The sequence below is a fragment of the Plecotus auritus genome, assembly GCF_963455305.1.
Source record: "Plecotus auritus genome assembly, chromosome: 2".
In the NCBI taxonomy this organism is placed as follows: Eukaryota; Metazoa; Chordata; class Mammalia; order Chiroptera; family Vespertilionidae; genus Plecotus; species Plecotus auritus.
In genome coordinates this window covers 203,685,539-203,708,959 of record NC_137771.1, presented here as the reverse complement: position 1 = coordinate 203,708,959, position 23,421 = coordinate 203,685,539, and the positions used below count along the sequence as shown (strand labels likewise).

Sequence of the window (23,421 nt, the reverse complement as noted above, 5' to 3'; positions counted from 1 at the left end):
AATTTTTTAAAATGAAGAGACTATCTATAAACGTCAAAAATCAAATGTGGTTTATATTGGAGATGAATGACAGCTACAGGATCGGACCCTTCAAAGCTGGTTACCTAATATTTTTCTTGTCACCTAAAGTTTATTTAATAGCAATGGCAGTAAAAAAAAATTACACTTGCATTTTAATCACCAATTGAGCATTAAGGAGGTTCTGCAAAAAGGTAATGCCACTGAAAAGCTTCAAACTCCAAATTAAAAAATCTGCTAGGCTCAGATGAAAATATGGAATGTGGCAGATGAAAAATAAAGGTACAGTTGTTTTATTGAATAGAATCAAAAGTTGCCAACGTTTCTGTGACTCTAGGAGCTTAAGATCTAGTTGGGACGTTAGGCTGTAAACCCATGAAGAGATAAGAAAATCCAGAAGTTAAGTTACAATTCACATGCACTGAGGTGGCTGGAGAAGATGATCTTTAATGTCCCTCCCAGCACTAAACATCGATTATTCTGTGACAGCTGTAAGAGAAATGTCACAGGGCAGTGCATGATGAATTGCAACTCGGAGGTGCAGACACTAAGTACTGTCAGGTCGAAGAAAGGAGCGACTGCCTTGGGCTGGAATGGTTTAGGACGACCTTTAAAAAAATTCTGAGCTGGCTACAACAAAAGCTCGATTCAATTAGGAGACTGAGAGTCTGATTATAATACAAATTCAGGCCAAGCTGAGGAGAATAAGAAACATAAAATACTGTAGAGAAAGAAGAAACGAAAAGACAGTATCAGCAATTTGGTTTCTGAAACACACCAAGAATATTAAGCAGTTATCATGCTTTCCATTCTTACAATAAATAGTTTTATTGATAGGCAATGTTTATCAGCCCTGCTGAGAATCTCCTGTGAGTGAGGAATTCGTTAGAACCGTGTTACAATTAATAGAAAACCTGGCCAATAGTGGCTTAAACCAATAAAGTGGCTTTTTTTTTTCTCCTTAAATAGGTAGAACTCTGAAGTGGAGGCTCTTTCTAGCTCTGTCACACCAGCCTTAGCATGATGGCATTTGCCTTTATTGCTTGTTGCCCAAGGTCAGGAGGTGGCTGCTGTACCTCCAAGTATCACATTTGCATTCCAGACAGAAAGCAGACAAAAGGGCAAAGGAGCCAAGAGTGAGAGCAAAATGGCATACCCACCTAGTCTGTGCCCTTTTGTTCAGAAAGCTAAAGTTTTCCTGGAAGATTGCCCAATGTACTTCCCATTTTAACCTGCTGCCGGGGAGACTGGGAAGTGTAATGTGGATGGGTTTAACCAGCCAACCAAGGCTGAAGACCAAAGTGTTGAAGCCTTGTGAAAAAAATTACAAAAGATAAAACCAGGGAGTTGCTTTCCTTAAACAGAAAACTTTACCCTACATCCGAAAAAATAAAACTTTTAAAGTTTTTTATAATTGTAGATTCACATGCCATTGTAAGAAACAAAACAGAGAGATTCCTGAATGCTTTAACCCAGGGGTCCTCAAACTTTTTAAACAGGGGGCCAGTTCACTGTCCCTCAGACAGTTGGAGGGCCGGACTATAGTTTTAAAAAAAAAACTATGAACAAATTTCTATGCGCACTGTGGGCCCGGGATGAGTCGGCTGCTAAGCAGGACAGGCAGCGGCACCTGGCGGGCTGGATAAATGTCCTCGGCGGGCCATAGTTTGAGGACGCCTGCAACCTGTTCTCCCACCCTTCCCCCAAAGACAACATCTTGTACAGCAATAATACAAGATCACAACTGGGATATTGACATGGATACAGTCAAAATACAGAACATTTCCATTACCACTAGTATCCTTCATGTTGTCTTTGTATAGCTACACTGAATTCTTTCCTGCCCTTGCCTCTTTCTTCATTTGTGGCAACCATTAATCCATTCTCCAGCTCTTTAATTTTGTCATTTCAAGAATTCTATATAATAAAAGCATAGTATGCAAATTGTCCCCTCCACCGGGAGGTCATCCAGGAGTTTGACCAGGGGCAGGCCAGCTGGGAAGGGAGGGAAGCCTGGCTGGTGGCCAGCAGCCGCTAGGGATGCTCCAGTGTATGAATTTTGAGCACTGGGCCTCTAGTGTTATATAAATGGAATGATGCAGTATGTAACTTTTTGGAATTGGTTCCCCCCCCCCCCCCACACACACACATAATTCTCTGGAGATTCATGAAAGTTGTTGTTTGTACAATACCATAATTCACTTCTTGTTGCTGAATGGTATTTCATAGTATGGATGTAATACAGTTTGTTTAATCATTCATCCATTGAAAGATACTGGGGCCCTAGCTGGTGTGGCTCAGTGGATAGAGCGTCGGCCTGCGGACTAAAGGGTCCTGGGTTCGATTCTGGTCAAGGGCATGCACCTTGGTTGCGGGCACATCCCCAGTGGGAGGTGTGCAGGAGGCAGCTGATTGATGTTTCTCTCTCATCGATGTTTCTAACTCTCTATCCCTCTCCCTTCCTCTCTGTAAAAAATCAATAAAATATATTAAAAAAAAAAAAAGAAAGATACTGGGATATTTTATCTACAACAAATAAAGCTGCTATAAACATTTGTGTACAGGTTTTTAGGTGAACATAAGTTTTCATTTCATTAGGATAACTGGCTAGGAGTACAATGGCTAGATTGTATGGTAATGGCATTTTTAGTTTTTAAGTAAACTGTCGAATTGCAAAATGGCTTTACCATTTTACATGTCCTCCAGCAGTGTATAAGCAATCCAGTTTCTTGGCATCCTGCCAGTATGTGGTGTTATCACTACTTTTTATGTTAGCCATTCTGATAGATAGGTAGTGATAGCTCATTGTGCTTTTAATCTGCATACCCCTACTGGCTAATGACATTAAACATCTTCCTATCTGCTACTGGATATCCTCTTCAGTGCAATGTCTCTCCATGTTGTTTGCCCATTTTCTAATTAGGTTTTTTTTTTTTTTTTTTTTTCACGTTTAAGTTTTGAGAGTTCTTTATGTATTTAAGACACTAGTCCTGCCCGGCCATCACAGGTTGTGGGGTCAATGCCCAGTGTGGGGCATGCAGGAGGCAGCCAATCAATGATTCTCTCTTATCACTAGTCCTTTGGTAGTTACTGTTTGCACGTATTTTCTCCCACTCAATAGCTTGTCATCTTATCCTCTTAACAGTGTCTTTCAACAGAGCAAGTCTTTAAATCTTGATCATTTAAAATCAACTTACCAAATTTTCCTTTTGTGGATGATGCTTTTGGAGTCAAATACAAAACAATTCTTTCCTTTGTCCTGGATCACAGAGATTTTCTCCCGAGTTTTTGTAAAGGTTTCATAGTTTTACATTTGATCTTAAATCCGTGATGCATTTTGAGTTAATTTTTATAGGAAGTTTGAGACTTAAGCCGAGGAGGTTTATTTTTTTGCTTGTGGATGGACATCGACTTGCTCCAGCACCATTTGTTGAAAGGGCCATTTCCTCCATTGACTTTCTCTTGGTTTAGATCTGTCAGTAACTTCCTCAGAAGGGTGCAAGTGAAAAGATCTTTATTCTACACTCACACTTTATTGATAGTTTGGCCTAGAATAGCATTCAAGGTTGGAAATACTTTTCCTTCAGAATTTTCAAACTATTTCTTTTTTTAAAAAATATATTTTTATTGATTTCAGAGAGAAAGGGAGAGGGAGAGATAGAAACATCAACGATGAGAATCATTGATTGGCTGCCTCCTGCACGCCCCCTACTGGGGATCAAGCCCACAGCCTGGGCATGTGCCCTTGACCGGAATTGAACCCGGGACTCTTCAGTCGGCAGGCTGACGCTCTAGCCACTGAGCCAAACCAGCTAGGGCTCAAACTATTTCTTTATTGCCTTCTTGTTTCTGGTCTTGCTATTGAGAAGGTTGAAGCTGTTCTGATGGTAATCCTCTGTATGTGACCTATTTTATTCTCCCTGGAAGCTTCCAGGATCTTTCTTTCATCACCAGCATCCTGAACCTCAGCATAACGATCTAAAAATAGGTGGGTGCCTATTTTTACCCATTTTGATGAGAATATGGTGGACCCTTTCAATCTGTGAATTTCATGTCCTTTCAGTCTGGAAAATATTTCTTCAATATTACCACTTTTCATAATTAATTGAAAGATCACAGTTTAACTAAGTGAAAAGTACCCTAAAGTACATCAGCTACATACCCAGACATTTTAGAAAGTACTTTTTTCTGATATCCAAACTTGCTTACTTGGGAATAACCACTGAGTGCTTTTAAGCGGTTCTTCCTCAGACTCTTAAGCAGAAAATGGAACTAAGGTTGATGGAAAATGAATAGTTTCTTAAAAAAAAAAAAAGCCTGTGGATAACAATAGATGGCCTGAGTCTCAGAAGGACAGGTAGCCTGATACAGTGTTGAGGGCATAGGTACAGAGTTAGACAAACTATAGTTCAGGTCCTGGTCCTGCCACTCACTTGCTGCAGAACTCTCAGCAAAGTTCCCAGTCTTTTGGAATATCAGCCTCACCTGTAAAATGTCAGCTCCACGAGGGCAGGGACCAAGTCTGTGTTGTTCACTATTATATATCCAGTGCCACATCAAATAGGGTATTGAAGGAGTATGTTGAGAAAGAAAAAAAGAGCTGCCTTAGACATTCAGAGGCTGGCCTGGACTCACAGGTAGACCATGTTATTCTCCTGTTAGGCATAAAAATGTCATAGAATACCAACCTCAGACAAGGTTACTCCGAGACCACGATAAAACGAGACAAAGCAAAGCTGCATAATTTTGTCTGAGCATAAATAAATACAAGGTCACTGTGCTAACCACACAATACCGGACACTCACTCCCTCTTTTGGCCAAAAGGAGTGACTGCTACTTCTTTACCAATCGCAGCTTTATCCTTTTGCCTCTCGTTCTATTTATAAGATTTATTGAGATTTCCAATAATAGAATCATCCCTGCTTTCTGACTACATCCAATCTACAGCAAATTCTTGCTTTCTTAGACTCTCTTTGAGAGTCTAATCTATGATACATTTCTTTCTACCACCCTCTTATTAAAACACTCCAGGATTACTCAAGGTCTGTTTGCACTTACTTCAATGAATAATAAGCACAATCTGTTTAACTAGTAGTCTTTCTAGCGGTATTTGACTTAAGGGAAATGACAATGTGAATGAAAAAAAAATAAGAAGAACACTGTCTCTTGTGAGTTTTTATCAGATGGATAATTAATTTGCCAAGATACACTGAGGCTGTGTTTTGTGCCAGGCATTGTGTTAGGTTCAGTGAACACCAAAGGGAACAAGACCCAGCCTGCTCTCCAGTAGTTTGAGCCTGTAGAACATGCAGAATAGAACCTGTATGATCCAACTTAATGTTGCTAGCACTACTATACAGGCATATGCAGCCTATCAAGATGTTATACAACCATATGTAAAGGAGGAGGAGCATCTATTTTTAAATCTATAATCTCCAGAACTGTAAGATAATAAAGTTGTGTTGTTTTAAGCCACAAAATTTGTGATATATGTTATGGCAGCAATAGGAAACAAATATAGGATGCTCGAGCTTAATCTTTAAGGTGAAGTATCCCAGGCATAAACAAAGGTAGACTAGTTCTTGTGAGGACCTTCTAGTGGGCTGTGTGCTTAGAAATGTGACAGGATTTGTCAGGGTCAGATCCTGAAAGGTCTTTCTATGCAGAAAATTGGAAATAATTCAGGAGGTGGTCAGAGACCACTGAAGGATTAACAGCAGGGAAGTGTGACAAAATCAGATTTGCATTTTAGCAGGACGGATTGGAGTCTGGAAAAAAATAATGAATTGGAGACTACTTAAGTACCCCGGGCAAGAAATGACAAGAGACCTTCTTTGATCACCTGCTGTAAGATGATCTTGCTTTTTCCTTGAAAGTTGGGTGAGAACACTTGGAAAAAATATAAGTTTGCTCTTCAAATATTTGAAATTCTGCCATGAGAAAGAGTGGGTAGACATGGTCTGTTCTGCTCTATGCTCAAGGTATAAAGTTATAGGGAAACATTAAGTGCACTATTAGGGGGTACATTCTAATAATTAGAGTGGCCTAAAAGCAGCATAGACTTCTTCTCAAATAAGTATGCCTTACATTTTTCCTTTCATCTGTTCAACAAATATCCATTTGAGCATTTAGGATGAGGCAGGCATTAGGTGGTGAACACAATAACAAAGGCACTGCCCTCCATGGAGTTTAATTTCTTTGTGTAATCTGACACTGTTTACAGATAGCTTTTATATAATCATTTCACCAAGAAGCAAGCTCCCAATCCGGATATCTGAAAAGTGGGCGAGGTTGGGTTGGCGTTAACTGGGGCCCAAGAAAATCGGTAAGGAAGACACCCCAATAGGAGAGTTGGAAAGTATTAGTCCACCTAAGTCTCAAGCGTCTTTGGGTAGTGCAACACGGCCTTTCCTCCAGGATCCTTGCAGCTGCCCCGCCCCTCGCCCCGCCCTGCCCCGCCCTGCCCCGCCCCGCCCCGCCCCGCCCCGCCCCGCTGCTCGCCTGTGCCCGCCCCTTTCTCCGCCCACACCAGCCCTTTAACTTCCAACTCTCAGCCGCGAGATTTGGATCCTTCTGTCGCGAGATCTTCACCGTACTGGGCCGGCCGCGGAGGCCGTTGGGGCGGGTGGCCTTAGTTCTGTTGCGGTTTTTGAGAAGTTTGGCTCCTGCCCATAGGAACTAAGTAGGTTCTGGGGGCCGAGACCCAGGCTTTTGTGGCGCGGGGTCCCTGGGGCGAGAGTGGGGCGCACTCCCCGGGCTCCGCCGGCCTCTGGCCGCATGCGCGCCGCGTGTGCGCTGCGGGTCTTAATCCGAGGTCTCACCGGCGGATGTGGGTCGGGGGGCGTGGGTGGGCCGCGGCGCAGTGACACCGTCCGGGGGCTCCCGCGGGTCCGGGTGGGTGGCCCGCGGCGTCGTTCGGGGGCTCCTGCGGCTCGGGTCCGAGGCGTGGGGGTGCCCGGAGCGGCGCCCAAGTGACACGTGGGGTCCGCGGCCGAGTTTAGCGGCCCGAGAGGGTCACCGCAGATGGGCGACTCGGGAATTCCCTTCGTTTTCATATTAAAGAAGTTCTTTCAAAGTTACCAAATAGAATTGGTTTCCTTATTTGCTGCTTTACGAGGCTTGGCTGCCTTATTCAGAGAGGCAGGAGGAAGAGGTGTATAAAGAAGGGGATGGACAAATGACAGCTCCCACGATGTTCTCTTCCTTTTTAGAATAGGGCCCCCATCACCATGGAGTACATGACAGAATCCGCCGAGCGCACCCCCGGACACATGTGAGTCGCGCCCCGTTCCTCCATCCCCTTAAATGTAAAGCTGTTAAAGTGAGTCTGAAACTTACTGTGAGAAACGCTTTTTTTTTTTTTTTTTTTTTTGAGGGGGCAGTTCTTAAGTTAAAAAAAAATCCTTATTTTCTGAGGAAATAGAATTGATTTTTACTTGGAAAGTTATCGCAAATATTTGCTTTAAGAGTGTTAATATATATATTCATCCTACCTTCTTCTAGATGGGCACTGTCCAATACCATAGCCATTGGCCAGATGTGGCTATTTAAATGTAAAGTAATTACGATGAAATAAAATTAAATGTGGCTCGTGCTGAGCTACATTTCAAGTGATCACTAGTCACGTGTGCCTCCAAACAGGACATCACAGATTATAGAACATTTCTTTTGGACGACATCAGTGATTCTTAACCATCATCTGCTCCCAATGCATCTAGGACCCTGACGCTCTCATCGGTTACATTGAATCACTAAACATGATCCTCTTTCCAGCCTGTAAAAATTTTCTGCTCTGGGTAAATGTTTATATTTTGGCAGTCCCTGTACTATGCTGAAGCTTTAAAAAAAATGTCTTTGGACTATAATGCTATCTGAGGACTGTTAGACATAATTGAGACCCTTTGGATATATTTGAGGCTTTTTGGAATTTTGGCCATCCTTGATTTTTTTTTTTTTTTTTTTTTTTTGTATCTCAGTATTCCAGATTGTTCTTTATTGCCTCTTTGAAGATTGTTTTTTTTTTTCTTATTTGCTGCTTTTAGGGCAGAGATACTATGGCCCTAACTTGAAGGCTTTTGTTTATTTGTTTGGTAGTTTTCAAAACGTAACCAGTGCATTTGTGACATCTAATTTGTAAACTTTATGCTTTCTTTATTTAAGCTTGTGCTGCGAATGTGGTGTTGTAATTAGTCCAAATCCTGCCAATATTTGTGTGGCCTGTCTGCGAAGTAAAGTAGACATCAGCCAAGGCATCCCGAAACAGGTCTCTATATCTTTCTGCAAACAATGCCAAAGGTATGGTGCGGTACTATTATTCATCCTACTTACAGTTGAGATTTATATATAGGAGAGCAACCAGGATGTGCTAGTACTACCAAGGTACATGAATAAAGTGCATGTAACTGAGAATTAAGTTTTATTTATGTCAGTGTTGCCAAAGATTTTAGAATTTGCAATTTTGTAGTGTACTTTTTAGTTTTCCCTGCTAATCTGGTAAAGATGTGTAAGGGTATATAAATTTGTTCTTTTTACGTTCAGAGATTAGTGGGTTTGATGTATACAGTTAATATACAACGAGTTGATGTTTGTAAGGGGGTGAACAGTTTAAGGACATACTATTATTATCATGGTAGTTTTCCCCCTCTTAGTCACTAGAAGCTAAAAAAGCACCTTATATTTTTAGTAATTTAGCAGTGTGTTTTAAAAATTACATCTATAAATGTTCCTATGTAACTAAAATGACTAGTTGATGGGGAAAAAAGCTCAGTAAATCATATCTGGAGTGGTCTGAAATGAAACTGGATTTGAAGGCAGAAGACCTGAAAATTAATGGGTGTGTGTGTGTGTATGTATGTGTATAGATATATGAAGCCCTTTCTAACTGAAAACATGCTTACAACAAAGGGACCTGTATAACATTTTTGAATGAATCTTTAAAAGTGTGGCAAAAAAAGTATTCGCATAGCACATTAATGTATCATGTATTTAACAAACATTTATTGAGCACTTAATATGTGCTAGGCATTGTTGTAAATCCTGGGTGGGCTGGGCCAAAAAACTTAAAGCACATGCATAAGGGATTTCAATTTTAACGTAGGTTTTATGAAAGATTTTAAAACTTGAGGTTTACAGTTAAAATTTGGAAAGGGACTTGAAATAGATGAATAGTCTGAACTATATTGGCACATAGTATGTGTACTAAGCAGTTCCCTAACATTACAGAAGTACATTACAATCATTTTAATGGCATTTTGAGATTCATGGAACTTTTGATCGTTTTGTCATCCTCACTGGAACTCTTACTGGTGCTTGAAGCATAAGACCTCTTTAATAGGTTATTTTAGTTTATCTTTTGCAAATACCCAGAATTTTATCTTTTTAACTAAAGCTACACTTCTAATTGAAAGTTGTCTAGAACTATTAAAGTATATTGGGATAAGTGCTTCAGATTAGCCCTGGGTTATTATATCTGGTTAATAATCAGTATTATATCTGCATATTTAGATGGAAATGTTTTGTTTTTCCTTGAGAACGGCTGGGTTTCAGTATATTATCTCTCTCTCAGATATTTCCAGCCACCAGGAACTTGGATACAATGTGCATTAGAATCCAGGGAACTTCTTGCTTTGTGTTTAAAAAAAATCAAAGCCCCTCTGAGTAAGGTAGGTCAAATAGCTACCTTTTTGTAATACCTTTTTAATATCTCATTTTCAGAAAATCCTTGTATAAGTAGGTTTTTCAAAAGTAACTATTAAGTGATACTTTTGGTAAGCACTCTACTACAAATATTTCATTTTTAAAGTTACATATATTCTTTTTTATGAAAGTGAAAATCCACCTGCTTTGAAAGAAAATCAAATTTGTCATTCATTATTTATGGAGAACTTTTACATGCAATTAATTTCTTGGGAAATATTTGTATAAAACCATTGCTAAACTTTGTCTTTTTCCTTTTGTATTCTTTTAAATCTTTATGTTGTATTGTTTTGTCTTTTTTTTCCCTGTGTTCTTGGCATTTTTCTTTACTTTATCTTCCTATCTTTGTATTGATTTTTCCCCCCCAAGAGTAATATTTTTAAGCTTCAGTCTTGATGCATTCTGTTCTTGAATTTTACTGAGGGTTTGTTAATAGGTTTAAAAAAATTTTTTTCTATTTTCTGATTTGTCTCCTTTATTTCTAGAGTCAGTTTTTTTTTTGTGTACAGTAAAACCTCAATATATTCTGGATTGCTGCAGCTATACTAGCTAATCTAGCTCTTACCAGCCAGGACTTGATTAAATTACCACCTGCCACTGATGTCTCCCAAATACGTTGTCTAGAGCTCAGATTTCTCCATAGAGCTCCAGACTAAATGTATGTTTTATCTACTGAACAGCTTCCCTTGGACATCTCATAGATGAATCCTCTTAAACTCAAATGTCTGAAACCAAATGTAGCATCTTCTCCCTATTAAGTCTGATTTTTTTGTGTCAGAAAAATAGCATTATCTAGATGCCCAAGGTGGATACTTGAGCATCATTCTAGAATGCTCTTTTCCTCTTTCCATATCTAGTAATTAAATCCTATAGATTTTATCTACTAAATAGCTCTTGGATATATATATTTTTTTAATGTATTTTATTGATTTTTTTACAGAGAGGAAGGGAGAGGGATAGAGAGTCAGAAACATCGATGAGAGAGAAACAATCGATCAGCTGCCTCCTGCACACCTCCTACTGGGGATGTGCCCGCAACCAAGGTACATGCCCTTGACCAGAATCGAACCTGGGACCCTTCAGTCCGCAGACCGACGCTCTATCCACTGAGCCAAACCGGTCAGGGCAATCTTTTTACTTCTGTTATTTCCAGCACCTCTCAGTTCAGCTCACCTACAACTTCCAAATTATTGAAACAGCCTCTTGTTCTCTCATCTCTGTCTTTAAAATACCCATTTTAGCAATGTGCATGAAAAGCCCTCCATTGAATGTTCATTCTTTATTTTATTTATTTTTTGTTAATCTTTACCTGAGGATATTTTTCCATTGATTTTTAGAGAGAGTGGATGGGAGGGGGAGAGACACAGAGAGAGGAACATCCATGTGAGAGACACATTGATTGGTTGCCTCCTGCATGCGCCCTGACTGGTGCTGGGATCGAGCCTATAATCAAGGTATGTTCCCTTGACCGGGAATTGAACCTGTGACCCTTCAGAGTGAGGACTGATGCTCTAACCACTAAGACACACTGGCCAGGGCAGATTGTCCCTTTACTTGCTGTTTTTGTTGCCATACCTTTCATGATAAATTTTTATTTTTTACTGGTTAGTTTGGGTAGTGATGCTAATTACAGATTTCTTTAACATCTTATGAAATGTATTTGTTAATGAACTGTAATTTCATATTTTTCTCCTCATATGGGAATTTATGTTTCGTTCTGTTTGTATTTTATTGAAGGTTCGGCTTGTAGATGCAGGCTTTGTTTGGACTGAGCCACATTCTAAGAGACTTAAAGTTAAACTAACTGTTCAGAAAGAAGTAAGTTGTGCATGATTTTCTCAGCATGGTTAAAATATAGGTAGTCAAATGAAGGGGCTATTAGTAAGTTACTTGATGACTTGAACAGCTTAAAAGGACATGAATACACTCTTAAACCTTGGTTTTCTTTTGGATCATTTGCATAGAGGATTGGGTCACTAATAATAGCAACCATTGCTTATGATTAGTGGGCTAAGATAATCTTATTTTTGTGTTAACTGCTCAATTTATACGGTTTGCTTAATGGCCCAACTTGGGCCCATAAGATAATCTTTTCAAAGTTACTTATTTATTTTTTTATTACTTTTTAAAATATATCTTTATTGATTTCAGAGAGGAATGGAGAGGGAGAAAGAAACACAATGATGAGAGAGAACCATTGATCGGCTGCCTCCTGTACTCACCCCCCACTGGGGACCAAGCCGGCAACCTGGGCTTATGCCCTGACCAGGAATTGAACCATGACCTCCTAGTTCATAGGTTGACACTCGGCCATCTGGCTGGGCTTAAAGTTATTTTTATTAGGAAAAAGATTGAAGTAAAAATATGAACTAAGACAGTGCTTCTCTAACTTGTTTGATCATTATGACTCATAGTAACTGAGTCAAAATTGATTCTCCTGGATGTGAGAGAAGCTTCCCAGGTGATTGCAGATGATTGGCTATGTTTGGAAACAATTAACTTAGGAGAGTTTTTGTCTTATTTTTTTTCCTAAGGATGAATTTTATATGCACATATGCAAATACTAGAGGTCTGGTGCACGAAATTTGAGCACTTGAGGGGTGGGGGGATTCCTAAGTCCCTAAGCCCCTAAGCCCAGCCTGCGCCCTCTTGCAATCCAGGAGCCCTCGGAGGATGTCCTTAGTGCTGCTGCAGAGGTGGGAGAGGCTCCCACCACCGCCACTGTGCTCGCCAGCCATGAGCCCGGCTTCTGGCTGAGCGGTGCTCCCCCTGTGGGAGCGCACTGACCACCAGGGAGCAGCTCCTGCATTGAGCATCTGCCCCCTGGTGGTCAGTGCACGTCATAGCGACCGGTTGTTTCGCTGTTCGGGTGATTTGCATTTTAGCCTTTTAGCCTTTTATTATATAGGATATCCTATATAATAAAAGTGTAGTATGCAAATTGTCTTCTCGACTGGGAGTTCCTCCAGGAGTTCAACCAGGGGGCGGGGCTGGCCGGGGGAAGGGAGGGAGTACTGTGCTGGTAGCTGGCAGCTGCTAGGGACCCTGCCAGTGCACTAATTTCGTGCACTGGGCCTCTAGTATAGATAAAAAATTCTGCAAAAAAATTCTCATAACCATTTCAACTAAAGGTAAATTTGAAATGTTAATATAGTAATAAATACTACAAATTAAACCTGTATATCTTTCTTAAAATAGTATAACTTATTCCTATGACTTAATTTAAAGTGATTAATTATTGATATTCTCAAAGCATTAATGGAAAATGATTTTGAGTTAAATATTAAAAGTGTCTTCTTTTAAGAAAAAGATTTGTTATTAAACAAAAGGAAAGGATGAAGGAGTATGATTGTTGTTTTTTTAAATCAGGTGATGAATGGTGCTATCCTTCAGCAAGTGTTCGTGGTGGATTATGTTGTTCAGCCCCAGATGTGTGGAGATTGCCATAGAGTAGAAGCTAAGGATTTCTGGAAGGCTGTGGTTCAAGTTAGGCAAAAGGTAATGAAAGATGATGAGTGAATCCTCCAGTTGGTATATATTTGTCAGTTATAAATAGCTAGTAAAACCTCCTTTTTCCCAAATCCTTCATACACCAGGGCTAATCCCTGGAGCATCCACCTTTAGAAATAGATCACTATTGCATTTTAGATAATCTTTAAAGATTATTTTAGTTTTAAAATCAGTGTGCTATATCTATAAATAGCTTTTTTTTTTTTGCATTTCATGTATTAATTTAATAATGCATTTATGTTTAGACTTTACACAAAAAAACTTTCTACTATCTGGAACAGTTAATTTTGAAATATGGAATGCATCAGAATACACTTCGTATCAAAGAAATTCATGGTGAGTTAAAATGTAAAATCATTTGAAATGATGTCAGAATTTTATTTCAGCTAACCTAAGGAGTCTTTTATTTTACTGATAATATCTAAAATAGTACTGTTTAAAAGAACTTTCTGTTAGTAAGAAAAAAATCTTAGTTCTTTATCTGGACTGTCCAGTATGTAGTCAGTAGCCATATGTGACTATTGGATACTTGAAATGTGCCTAGTGCAACAGGGGAACTGAATTTTTATTTTTTTTTTCTGTTTTAATTTAAATGTATACTAAGTAGCTAGCAGATGAGTAAACCAGTAACTACATTAATAGATTGTCAAGTACTATGATAGAAAATTCATTGGAAATTTGTTTTAAGCAGAGATCAGTTTTTTTTTTAAAATATATTTTTTTGATATTTTACAGAGAGGAAGGGAGAGGGATAAGAGCTAGAAACATCGATGAGAGAGAAACATCGATCAGCTGCCTCCTGCACACCTCCCACTGGGGATGTGCCCGCAACCAAGGTACATGCCCTTGACCGGAATCGAACCCGGGACCCTTCAGTCCGCAGGCGGACGCTCTATCCACTGAGCCAAACCGGTTTCGGCAGAGATCAGTTTTTGATGGGAAGAAAGTTATTTTTGAGAACTCAAGTTATTCTGTAGTATATTTGTTTTTCATATGCCTAGAGGCATTTATTATGGCTATATTAAATCAGAAGACTAAACTTAGTAATAATAAACTGGTAAACAAATGATATAATTAGATTTCTTGAAGATGGAATTTAAAATTTTTTGCATAATTTTATAATGGCTCTTTAGAGCATATTCTTATCACTTGCTGTTGATGTAGCATACTTATACAACTAGATGATGGATGAATATTTCTTTAATAGTAAAAAATATATTCTTTAGCACACTCTTAAATTTCTTGCTAACAGTGCTTGCTGTTGGTGGACAGTACATTGTTTTTCTAGTCTCTAAAGTACAGGTTTAGAAATAGCTATTAAAGGATTTGTTATATAGTCATGTTAGTAGAGGAAAATCTTATTTTGCAGAATTATTTTCATGTGGGTTTTTTTTTTTTTTTTTAAGATGGACTGGATTTCTATTATTCTTCAAAGCAGCATGCTCAGAAGATGGTAGAATTTCTTCATTGTACAGTTCCCTGTAGGTATGTACTGAACCTAAATGTGATTAATTAAATCCAAGGAGTGGGGAGTGGATATAGGTCATATCCATGCTTTAGACTGAAACAGCCTCTCTTATGCTAAAATATTTAAAATTGTAGGAGGAATACTTACACAATTAGTGAACATTTATTTGTTTTAGTCACTTTAAGGGAGGAAGTATTACCCTAAGAGCACATAAGAATCACTTTGGGGATATAGAACTCACCCTGTGGTAAAGCACTGTAGTGCCAAACGGTTGATTGAATATCTTTAAATAAGAGAACAGAAAGAAGGGGTAGATACTCCATATGGATTAGAATGGTCTGAGCCAAGGGAATGTTTGTAGGTTTTTAGTAGATAAAGTTGAAGATAGGGTGCAGTCATATTGGTGAAGGTTTGAAATGTAAATGGATGAAATTAGGCTTCACTATACTGGACATCAGAAAGCTGTTTCAGACTTTTGCCGGTGATGATTTGATTTGACAAAAATTGATATTTCGAGACCGTATAAGTAAGACATTTGTCTTTTCATTACTATTAACTTTTTCTCTTAATAGATACAAAGCCTCACAGAGACTGATCTCTCAGGATATCCATAGTAACACATACAATTACAAAAGCACTTTTTCTATGGAAATTGTTCCAATATGCAAGGTACTTTTTCTTATTTAATTAATCCATGTCCATAAAAGAGTACAAGTAATTAATTGGTTTATATGTAATGATTAGCTTTTGGTTTCCTTCTGGGGTTGGTTAACATTTTAGAATAACTTCCTTCATAAATGATTCTAACACACGCAGCCATGTGAAAAAGATGTTAAAAAGTAATTACACTTAAAATTGGCACACCCTTTCTTTGAGTGTACTAATTAAAAGGCCTATTTCAGTTTTTTAATGTCCCTATTCCTTAAAATTTGTGATCCTTGTGGACACATGACAGTTCTATGAAACTTTGAATACAGGAAATGACATTAAAATAAATATCAGTGAACTACTTTGGAATATGTTCAAATTGGATTTTAGCATGATGAAAATAAATCGTATTGTAGAAATGAGACCATAGAATCATTTTTGTGATTTAAAAACAATATGAATAACACTTAAAATGTGTAGGTTATCATTTCATTTAGTTGTACTAAGGTAAAAACTTGCTTCTAAAAACATAAGTGGTGCCCTGGCTGGTTTGGCTCAGTGGATAGAGCGTCGGCCTGTGGACTGAAGGGTCCCAGGTTCGATTTCGGTCAAGGGCATGTACCTGGGTTGCGGGCACATCCCCAGTAGGGGGCGTGCAGGAGGCAGCTGATCGATGTCTCTCTCTCATCGATGTTTCTAACTTTCTATCCCTCTCTCTTCCTCTCTGTAAAAAATCAATAAAGTATATTAAAAAACAAAACAAAACAAAACAAAACATAAGTCGATTAAAATTCAACAAATAGTTATTGAGGATCTAGTGTACAGAAGACTGTGTGCTAAGGATTATGTCTCTAGAGGTCTCTGCAATAATGGATCTTATATGTTGATATTTAAAACTAATAATAATAAGTGCCATAATTTATTCTGAGCATTCTGTATAAGTTAATATCTAAGTACTTGAGTATATTTCACCTCTTTATGTCTCATAATAACCGGGGTAAATTATACTAGCATTTTGAAGATGAGGTAATTGAATCTTCTGGGGATTAGATGACTTGACCAGAGTTACACAACTGTAAAATGATGAAGCCAGGATTTATTTGTACCTAGGTCTGTGACTTTTAAGCTTTAAAGCTATTATTGCTAATTTATAATGTAATGCAATTTCAGGGATGAAATGATGGCTTAAAGTAGGGTTAGCAAAGTTTTTCTGTAATGGGCCAGATAGTAAATATTTTCAACTTTTAGGCCACATAGTCTCCTTTGCAACTATACAACTCTTGCTGTTGCACAAAGTAGCCATAGATAATAGGTAAATGAATGGCTGAGGATGTGTTCCATAGAAGTGGACTGTGGGCCAAATTTGGCCTGAGGGGCATATTTTGCAAACCCCTGATTTAAAACTGAACATTTTACTGGTGCAGAGCCTGGGAAACATAAATCTAGGTATGAGGGCATATTTGAGGCCTTGTGTGTAAAGTACTTTGAGTGATTCATACAGATAACTGGATGCATACACCATGTAAAGTAGTATTTTCATTCATCTTTGGAGACTCTTAAGTTAAAAAGGAAGTACTGGACGAGGTGCTATTAGGGATAAGCAGATGTCCTTTTAGTGGAGGAACCTATGATTGTGCATAGATGCAGCTTAAAATATAATCCATATTATTTTATATTTTAACTAAAGGCCCAATGCATGAAAATTCATGCACTGGAGGGGCATCCCTCAGCCCGGCCTGCCCCTCTTACTATCTGGGAGCCCTCAGGGGCAGGAGGCAACCTGGTGATCAGGGGAAGGTGACACCCCCATCACACATCTGCTGCTGTCACTGCTGGTACTGCAAGCCTTGGCCAGCCCTGTTTACCTGAGCCTCGGGTGGCCCTGGGCAGCTGGGCAGCTGCCATTGGCAGCTTGCCTGTGTCTCGGACTGGCCCTGGGAGGCTGAGGGGACTGGAGGACTCCAGAGGCAGGCACGCGGAGTGGCCAGACCCACCTGGGGGCAGGCCCAGCCATGCCTCGCTCCTGCCACCCCGGCAGGGCTGAGGGGACTGGGCACTGCCATCTTGTGGCTGTGGGTGCCGCCATCTTTGAGGGCATGACAGTCAATTAGCATATCCCCTCATTGGCTGTGGGCGCTTCCATCTTTGTGAGGGTGTGACCACAATTAGCATATTCCCTCTTTATTAGATAGGATACAGTTTATAAACAGATAACCCCATTACTGGTATTATTTCCCAGTGTACACATAGAGGTGTACTGTTTGGGGCATATTGTTAATGTAGCTATGAAAGAGAAACATGCGGCTCCCCTAAAATTTTTTTTTTATGGAGATTAAAAGAAGTCAAAGGTAGATTTAGAAAATCACTCTCCTTCTGATACTTAATATTTTGCTTAGAATGTACAATGTTAACATAGAGTGGTAAGCATTCACACTTCAATAAAATTGAAATAAACTTAATAGCTGATGAATATGACCTGAAAAAAAAATTAAAACATTTTTATTAAGACAAATATCCCCATTTTAAGAAGGTATAGCTTATTTTCTACTTCTCTAAAAATTCCTTTTTTTAGGCTCTTCGTTTGATACACAGAATTAAAAATTTAATGTTTTAATTTGAGCAAATGCATTTGAATCAGGTATGCATTGATGAGTGTTTTTTGGAGACTGTTACTTAAGATTAGCTTTACTCTAAATGTGAGTTCTTATGTCTAGGATAATGTAGTTTGTCTGTCTCCAAAACTGGCGCAAAGCCTGGGAAATATGAATCAGATTTGTGTGTGTATCCGCGTAACCAGTGCCATCCATCTCATAGATCCAAATACCCTACAAGGTAAGTTTTCGGAACTGTTTGCCTTGACAATTCTATCTGGCAAGCAGTAATAATTTATATTGTTAATTTTATCAAATTTTTCAATAATATTCTGAAAAACTTGTTGGAGCCCCTCGTTCGGGTGTCAATTGCATTCGAAGGGTTCAGCATTCTGGAGAAAGGGGCTGTGCGTAGATGGTTAAGAAGGAGTCCATGGACGAAAGATATTTTTGAAAGGCATTGGGGGTCAGAGGAGCTTCCAACTGAAGGAGCTAGAAGGCTCTCACCTTGACCAAGGAACCTGCTTTTATTAAACACAGTTGGTCCCAAGGCAAGGTGGAAATATACACTTCAAAGGGTACAGTATCAAAGGATATACAGAAACATTGTCAGTTTGGGGAATAGCCTACAGCTGTTCAAGTGTTTGGCCAACAGGATGCAATAAAATGCCCTGAGCTGTCTGGCAACTAACAGTCATCCTTTTCAGGTTTGGGGGAAATGCTTTGTAGCTGTTTCCAACAGGTAAACTACAAGTGACTCAACCCTGTTGAGCTCCCCAAGCTTCACCAACCTTTTGGTAAAACTCTTGTAATTATTACATGCTGGAATTGGTTCTTGGCAAAAACTAGTTAACATTTTTACTGTTGTTTCTTACAAAACCCTAATTTTCAAAGCTTTTGATAAGTTACCTTGTATTTTTTACTTGAAGAAATAATTCTGTGAACTTTTAAAAATGTACTAGTTTTATGCTATTTATTTTATTTTTTAATTTTTAAAAAACATATTTTTATTGATTTCAGAGAGGAAGGGAGAGGGGGAGGGGGGGTGAGAGAGAGAGAGAAACAGAGAAGCATCAATGATGAGAGAGAATCATTAATCGGCTGCCTCCTGCATGCCCCTTAGTGGGGATCTTGAGCCTGCAACCTGGGCATGTGCCCATGACCAGAATTGAACCCGGGACCCTTTAGTCCACAGGCCAATGCTCTATTCACTGAGCCAAACCAGCCACAGCATATGCCATTTATTTTTACTGAAATTGACTTATTTACCTCATTTTACTTTGTGACTAATTAAAGTTTTGAACAGTTAACTTTGTGTAATTCAGTAGAACATTTAGTTTAAATATGAATTTTAACTAATTTCATCATTACTATACATAATTTTTAACATTTCCTTGATAAAAACTATTTTTTAAAGAAGATCCCATATTGATAGGTGTCTCCTCAGGATTTGTTTGTATCTTCTACTTCTTGATCTTTTTCACTTTTTATTTCTAATATAAGTTTTCTGTTATAAAAAATTGAGTTTATTTTGCTATTTTCCCAAAAGTCATTTATTATCCTTGTCAATTAAGATTAGAATTCATCAGGCAGAAGTTTTTTTTTTTACAATATTGGGATGAACATCTGTCAGGTAAAACTTTTCCATAAATTTTCCATAAATTAAGTGCCCAAGACAACTGATAATGTTTCTGAAATAAAATGACAACCCATGGAACAACTATACAACTGATTGTATCTGACTTTATATTAAAGGCACTTAGCTTTGTGGTGTTGTGATGTTAGTAACTTCTTAAAGATAATGTTTGGCACCTGATAGTCTTGAGCTGTGAGCAGTTTGGGCTGATTTATAAGAATAAATGGTGACTCTAGACCAGCCGTGGGCAAACTACGGCCTGCGGGCCGGATCCAGCCCGTTCGGCTGTTCTATCCGGCCCGCGGAGCCGAAAGAGCGGAGGGTTCTCTTGCTCTCCCCTCTGCTCCTTTACTTTGAATTTATATTAGTTCACACAAACACTCCATCCATGCTTTTGTTCCGGCCCTAAGGTCCAGTCTAGACTCTAGAGCAGGGGTGGGCAAACTTTTTGACTCGAGGGCCACAATGGGTTCTTTTTTTTTTTATCTTTTTTTTTTTTAAAAATATATTTTATTGATATTTTACAGAGAGGAAGGGAGAGAGATAGAGAGTTAGAAACATCGATGAGAGAGAAACATCGATCAGCTGCCTCCGGCACACCTCCTACTGGGGATGTGCCCGCAACCAAGGTACGTGCCCCTGACCGGAATCGAACCTGGGACCTTTCAGTCTGCAGGCCGACGCTCTATCCACTGAGCCAAACCGGTTTCGGCCACAATGGGTTCTTAAACTGGACCGGAGGGCCAGAACAAAAGCATGGATGGAGTGTTTGTGTGAACTAATATAAATTCAAAGTAAAGGAGAGGAGGGGAGAGCAAGAGAACCGGATAGAACAGCCGGATACGGCCTGCGGGCTGTAGTTTGCCCAAGGCTGGTCTAGAGTCTAGAGTCCTTCCCTCCCTCATGCTCTCCCTCCCTCTTTCCCTTCCTCCCTTCCTCCCTTCGTTCTTTCCTTCCTTCCTTCCTCCCTCTAGAGTCTAGAATCTAGAGCAGGGGTGGGCAAACTTTTTGACTCGAGGGCCACAATGGGTTCTTAAACTGGACCAGAGGGCCGGAACAAAAGCATGGATGGAGTGTTTGTGTGAACTAATATAAATTCAAAGTAAAGGAGCGGAGGGGAGAGCAAGAGAACCGGATAGAACAGCGGATCCGGCCCGCAGGCCGTAGTTTGCCCAAGGATGGAGAGTGAGTTGCCCCTTTTGTTCCTGTTGACCTGATGCTTCCCAGTTCGTACATACCAAATTGTTCCTACTTAACGCTTGTTGACTTTTAAAACACTTAATTTCTCTTGTTCTTTAATAGTCTATGTTTATTCTTAGTGGCAGATATTGATGGGAGCACTTTCTGGAGTCACCCTTTCAATAGTTTATGCCATCCCAAACAGCTAGAGGAGTTTATTGTGATGGAATGCAGCATAGTCCGAGATCTAAAACGCAAAGCAGGTGCTGGAATGATATCAAAAAAGGTAAGTACTATCTTGCACATCTTTTTTTTTCTCCCCCAAATTATTGTTTTGGTCCCAGTAATTCTAAAATGTGTTTACAAATAAAGCTAACACCACACTAGATTAAAAATGCATTCCATGCTTGTATATTGTTTGCTTTTAACATGGTCATTGTGGTGATTATTATCAGGCTTACACTATCTGGTAAATTTATTTTTTGTTTTATGTGAAACATTTAAAAAAAAGTTTATTATTATGGAAAAACATTTTCTTGCTTTACTTTTGTACAAGAGGACCAAGTGACAAGTTAATCTTTTATGAAAGCTGTATTATCAGTATACTAGAGGCCTGGTGCATGAAATTCGTGCATGGGGGAGGGGGGGTCCCCTCAGCCCAGCCTGCACCCTCTCCAATCTGGGACCCCTTGGGGGATGTCCGACTGCCAGTTTAGGCCCGATTCCTAACTGCCCCCCACTGGCCTGGTCGCTCCAACTGCACCCCTCTGCTGGCCTAGTCGCCCCCAACCACCTCCCTTCCCCCCCTCCCTCCCCTCCCCCTCCCCCCCCCCCCGGCCTGGTCGCCCCCAACTGCCCCGCCCCACGCAGCCTGTTTGTTCAGTCGTTTCTCACTAACCTCCCTGCCGGCCTGGTTGCCCCACGCAGCCTGGTTGTTCAGTCGTTTGGTTGTCTTTCACCCCCTTGCGGGTCTGGTTGTAGGCAGCTGTCTTGTGAGGGTCAATTTGCATATTACCTCTTTATTATATAGGATACTGAATACATCAGTTTGCATTTCTAAAACATGGGAACATTCTCTACATAATCAAAGTGTTAATATACTGTTATGCAAAGTGCTGAGGTCCCAGAAGACCTCAGCATATTGTTTGTGGATTCCAAAGAAATAATCTGGAGGATTGACTGTGAAAGGTGTTATTAGGACTTACATGCACACTTTCAGAGTGGCCACGTGGGGTGGGGGGACGGGCAGGTGAAGGGGCAGCAGTGCTATTGTTTTGCTACCACACAAGGTTTTATAGAGTACAGAAAACAGGGCATGTAGGGGGAGGGGGACGTGCATGAATTCAAAACAGTAACTATTTACAATCCAGGCTCATATCTAGAAGCAATTTCTCTTTGGCCTTTCTTAGATCGAGTTGCTGGCCAGGTTCCCAAGGTTTCACAGTCTGCTTACTGATGGCCTTCACTGTTTCCCGTAGGGTAGGAGGGCGGGTTGGAGCATGGGAAGGGGCCCATGTTCCCATTTATCATAGACATACATATAAACATTATTATTTATATATAAATTTCCTCATTTGTCCCCAAGTATCTTTCATGAGTTAAACTAGTATCAATTTGGGGATCATACATGGAATGTAAATATTATACCTCTTAAATCTTTTATTTAGTGATAGGCCCCCCCCCCCCCCCTTTTTATGATACCACCTTCCTAAGTAGGGCATTTATCTTGTGGATCTCTTATTGTTTCTTCATGATGTCATTTAACTTGCTACTTAATCTCTAGTAATTCCTTTAAGAAAGTGGATCTAAAGGCTTGCTTAAATTTATTTTTGGCCAGAACATTTGAGTGGTGATGCTGTGTATTTTCTATGATATATCAAGAGAGAAGTAACGTTTGGCTATTTCACTGATAGCCAGATCTCTCTATTGTAATATTATGATTTCCCCCCCTTATTAGCTGGTCTGCCTGACTTCTTTCTTTGCTTGCTTCCTTCCTTTTTTCCTTCCTTCCTCCTTCCCTCCCTCACGCTCTCCCTCCCTCTTTCCCTTCCTCCCTTCCTCCCTTTGTTCTTTTCTTCCTTCCTTCCTCCCTCTCAGATTGCCCCAAATTTTGCCAGTGGGAACCCCTTCAGAATAGTTTTAGTGTCTTGTTAAAATTTTTTTTCTAGTGGCTTTTATTTTTTTAGAGCAGTTTTAGCAAATTAAGAGGAGTTCAGAAATTTCCCATATACCCCCTCCTCTACACATGCATAGCCTCCTCCATTCTTAATATCCCCCATCAGAGTCTTCTAGCCATGAACATGGAATTTCTCTACATTTATTTAGCTGTTTTTTTAAAAATTTTATTCATCAGAGTTTTGTAGTTTTTCTCATAAAGTTCTTACACATATTTTATTAGATTTAGACCTAAGTATTTTATTTTTGGGGTACTAATATAAATAATTGTGTTTTTAATTTCAAGTTCCACTTTTTCATGTTGGTATATTGGAAAGCAGTGGACTTTCATTTATAACCTTGTATCCTGTAACCATGCTATATTCTGGTAGTTTCTTTGTTCATTAAAATTTTCTACATACTCAGTCATTATCTGCAAACAAAGATAATTTTATTTTTTCCTTCCCAATCTATATATTTTTTCATTTTCTTTTCTTGTTTTTCACATTATCTAATAGAT

At 39.4% G+C, this 23,421-nt stretch overlaps 1 protein-coding gene across 2 annotated transcripts in view; it reads left to right on the top strand.

Moving 5' to 3' along the window:
* Positions 1-6,566: 6,566 nt before the first annotated feature.
* Positions 6,567-23,421, top strand: part of NMD3 (NMD3 ribosome export adaptor) — a 28,838-nt gene continuing 11,983 nt past the window's right edge. For both annotated transcript variants that reach the window (XM_080654592.1, XM_080654591.1), the window contains exons 1-11: positions 6,567-6,701; positions 7,231-7,292; positions 8,180-8,314; positions 9,585-9,681; positions 11,453-11,533; positions 13,085-13,213; positions 13,471-13,561; positions 14,632-14,710; positions 15,266-15,362; positions 18,056-18,173; positions 20,888-21,033. In XM_080654592.1, coding sequence (XP_080510718.1) covers positions 7,249-7,292; positions 8,180-8,314; positions 9,585-9,681; positions 11,453-11,533; positions 13,085-13,213; positions 13,471-13,561; positions 14,632-14,710; positions 15,266-15,362; positions 18,056-18,173; positions 20,888-21,033 — 1,017 coding nt within the window. In that variant the 5' untranslated portion in view covers positions 6,567-6,701; positions 7,231-7,248. The remainder of the gene's footprint in view (positions 6,702-7,230; positions 7,293-8,179; positions 8,315-9,584; positions 9,682-11,452; positions 11,534-13,084; positions 13,214-13,470; positions 13,562-14,631; positions 14,711-15,265; positions 15,363-18,055; positions 18,174-20,887; positions 21,034-23,421) is intronic.